This window comes from Nicotiana tomentosiformis, chromosome 8 (genome assembly GCF_000390325.3).
Source record: "Nicotiana tomentosiformis chromosome 8, ASM39032v3, whole genome shotgun sequence".
Taxonomy (NCBI): domain Eukaryota; kingdom Viridiplantae; phylum Streptophyta; class Magnoliopsida; order Solanales; family Solanaceae; genus Nicotiana; species Nicotiana tomentosiformis.
This window is the reverse complement of record NC_090819.1, coordinates 108,890,186-108,893,077: the sequence shown is the minus strand read 5'-3', so window position 1 is coordinate 108,893,077 and position 2,892 is coordinate 108,890,186. Positions and strand designations below refer to the sequence as shown.

Here is a 2,892-nt window from a genome sequence, read left to right as displayed (position 1 = left end):
TTGCTAGGCTCGTACCCTATCCATAGCAATATACTTTCTATCTTGTTTCTCCACCATTTATCCTTTTCAATTGTGTTGACGCGCTTAATGCGATGGTATGTTTCTCCATCCAGCTTCTTCATGTTCTTGATGACTGGAACAATCTGATTGGTATAAATGTGATTACTCCCGTCTACATGGATGATCACTTCCTAATAATTCCATTCAAACTTCACAACCTGATGCAGAGTAGAAGCTATGGCCCCGGCGGCATGTATCCAGGGTCGTCCCAACAGTAGATTGTAGGTAGGAGATATATCCAGCACTTGAAACTCAACATCAAACTAGGTTGGGCCCATCTGTAGGCTGAGGTTGATTTCTCCAATTGTGGCCCTCTGAGACCCATCAAATGCCTTCACATTCATACTTCCTGCTCGTATCTCGTGCAGACCTTTACCCAACCTCTTCAGAGTAGTCAGCGGACATATGTTGAGACTTGAACCCTCATCTATCAGAACCCTGGCGATGAATTTATCCTCAAATTGCACTGTAATATGTAGTGCCTTGTTGTGACTAAGTCCTTTCGGTGGCAGCTCATTTTCATGAAAAGTAATTTTGTGGCTTTCCAACACCTGCCCGACCATGTTGGCCATTTCCCCACTGGTGATGTCGGTGGGTACATAGGCTTCACTCAACACCTTCATCAGGGCATTCCTGTGTGTCTCTAAATTTTGCAACAATGATAAAATGGATATCTGAGCAGGAGTTTTGTTCAAATGGTCAACCACATAGTATTCTCTTACTTGCACCTTCCTCCAAAGGTCGTCAGGGCCAGTCTCGATGATAAGTAGCTTAGACGCAACCTCTTTGCTTGTTCCTCCCAAATGCTCGGGTGTATAAACCCTACCGGTTCTAGTCATGCCTTGTGCTGCACCTGTTTCTTCCATTTTCACTTTTCCTTTCCTTCTTTCCTCCGCAACATAATCCCATGGTATAACTTTAGACTGGTAAGATGGAGTAGGTGCTACCATCACAGTGAAGGGTGTGGTTACCTCAACTTCAAATGGCATTGGTGCGGCTACTTCAACTTCAATTGGTGCCTGTGTTTGCATCACAATAGGTATGAGGGTGATTAGAGATGTTTTAGGATCATCCCCCTCCCGAATGAGTCTAATTGACCCTTCCGGATCCCATTCTTCATCGGTCTTTATCACATTTGCTCCCTCACCTCTGTGATTTGAGAGAGGATTGTTACAAATATTAGGTGCAGTCTCCTTTGCCTGTATGACTTTTGTGTCAATTAATGTCTGGATCTTGTCCTTCAGAGTGCGACATTCCTCAATGGTGTGACCCTTCATGCCTGAGTGATAGGCGCATGTCTTGTTTGGGTTAATCCACTTAGAAGAGTTTTTCATAGCAACAATGGGAATGGGAGTGACATAACCGGCAACCTTCAATCTCTCGTAGAGTTGGGTCTATGGGTTCAACAATCGAAGTGTATTGTCTGGGTGGTCTGCGGTCGAAATTTGGCCTTGGTTTTTGATAATTCTGGTGGGCTGGTAGTGGTGAATGGTAATATGCAGGTTTTGTGTTATAAGTGTAGTAGGTGGCAGCAAGTTGTTGGTATCTAGGGGTGAAGGCTGGTATGCGGGTGGAGGTGTTTGGTATGTGAGAGTAGATTTCGGACCTTGGGCTACCATTACTGCACCCACTTCTTTCTTCTTAGAGATTCTTCCCGACTGCAAAGCTTTATTTGTGGCCTGGAGTGCTTCGAAATTCGTCACCATTCCACTTTTGATCCCTTCTTCTATTCTCTCTCCCAGCTTTATGATGTCAGAGAACTTATGGTTTTTAATAACCATCAACCTTGCATAGTATTGTGGGTCTTGAGATCTGACGAAGAACTTATTCATCTGTTCTTCTTCAAGTGCCGGTCTTACCTTCGCAGCTTCAGACCTCCATCGAGTAGCATAATCACGAAAGGTTTCCGTTGGTTTCTTCTTGAGATTTTGAATGTAGAAATCGTCTGGTGTATTTTCTGTGTTGAACCTGAATTGATCCATGAAATCTGACGCCATGCTTACCCAATTAACCCACTTCTTTGGGTTCTGACTGATGTACCAAGACAAAGCATCTTCAGTGAGGCTGCTCATGAACAACTTCATACAGATTCGTTCATCTTTTCCAATTCCTACCAATTTGTCACAATATGTTCTTAGATGCACTTTCAGATCACCAGTTCCGTCGAACATTTTGCACTTGGGAGGTTTGTAACCCTCTGGCATTTCTACATCTGGTTGTATACATAGGTCCTCATAATTCAAACCCTCAATGCTCTTGCCACCTTGATACTCTGAACTCTGTCAGTGAGCTTATTGAGTTCTTTCGCCATGTTCTTGATGAGCAGGTCCTTCTCGATGGATTCTGGTATATATAGGGCTTGCTGTAGGGTATGGGATAAAGTTTCCATATATATGGGATTGCTTTGGTGGACTCCAGGAATCTAGGCATAATCATTGGTTGAGTTTTATGGATTAGGAGTAGGCTGTGGTGCATTCTGAGGGGTGCGGTATGTGGTTGTTTGTGGGTATTGAGTTGGATGGTGATGGTGTTGTTGAGGAGTAGGTACCGGTGGAGGGTTGTGATTCTGAGGAGGTGTGGCGTATTGGTGTGGTGCGGGAGGATTTGGTGGTTTTGATTTTGTGTGTTTTGGGGAGGTGTCGGGTTTTGGGCATTTGCATTTTGTTGGTTGATATCAGGGACATTCAGGGTGAGGGAAAGGATTGACAAGTTCTGTACCTGCTCCAGTTCCCCTTGTAGCTCCAATATTTTCTGTTCCAGACGTAGTACCAATTCATTCTGTGCTGGAGTACTCCGACCGTCCGAAGTTTCAATGTTCTCTGCATTGTCCTT

General features: G+C 44.2%; 1 protein-coding gene across 1 annotated transcript; it reads right to left on the bottom strand.

The window, feature by feature from the left end:
- Window positions 1-323: 323 nt before the first annotated feature.
- Window positions 324-2,264, bottom strand: LOC138897975 (uncharacterized). The gene is made up of 3 exons (XM_070184003.1): window positions 1,677-2,264; window positions 1,032-1,454; window positions 324-734 (listed from the first exon to the last, which is right to left on the bottom strand). Exons 1-3 carry the CDS (start codon window positions 2,262-2,264, stop codon window positions 324-326), a joined length of 1,422 nt encoding a protein of 473 aa, XP_070040104.1.
- Window positions 2,265-2,892: the final 628 nt, after the last annotated feature.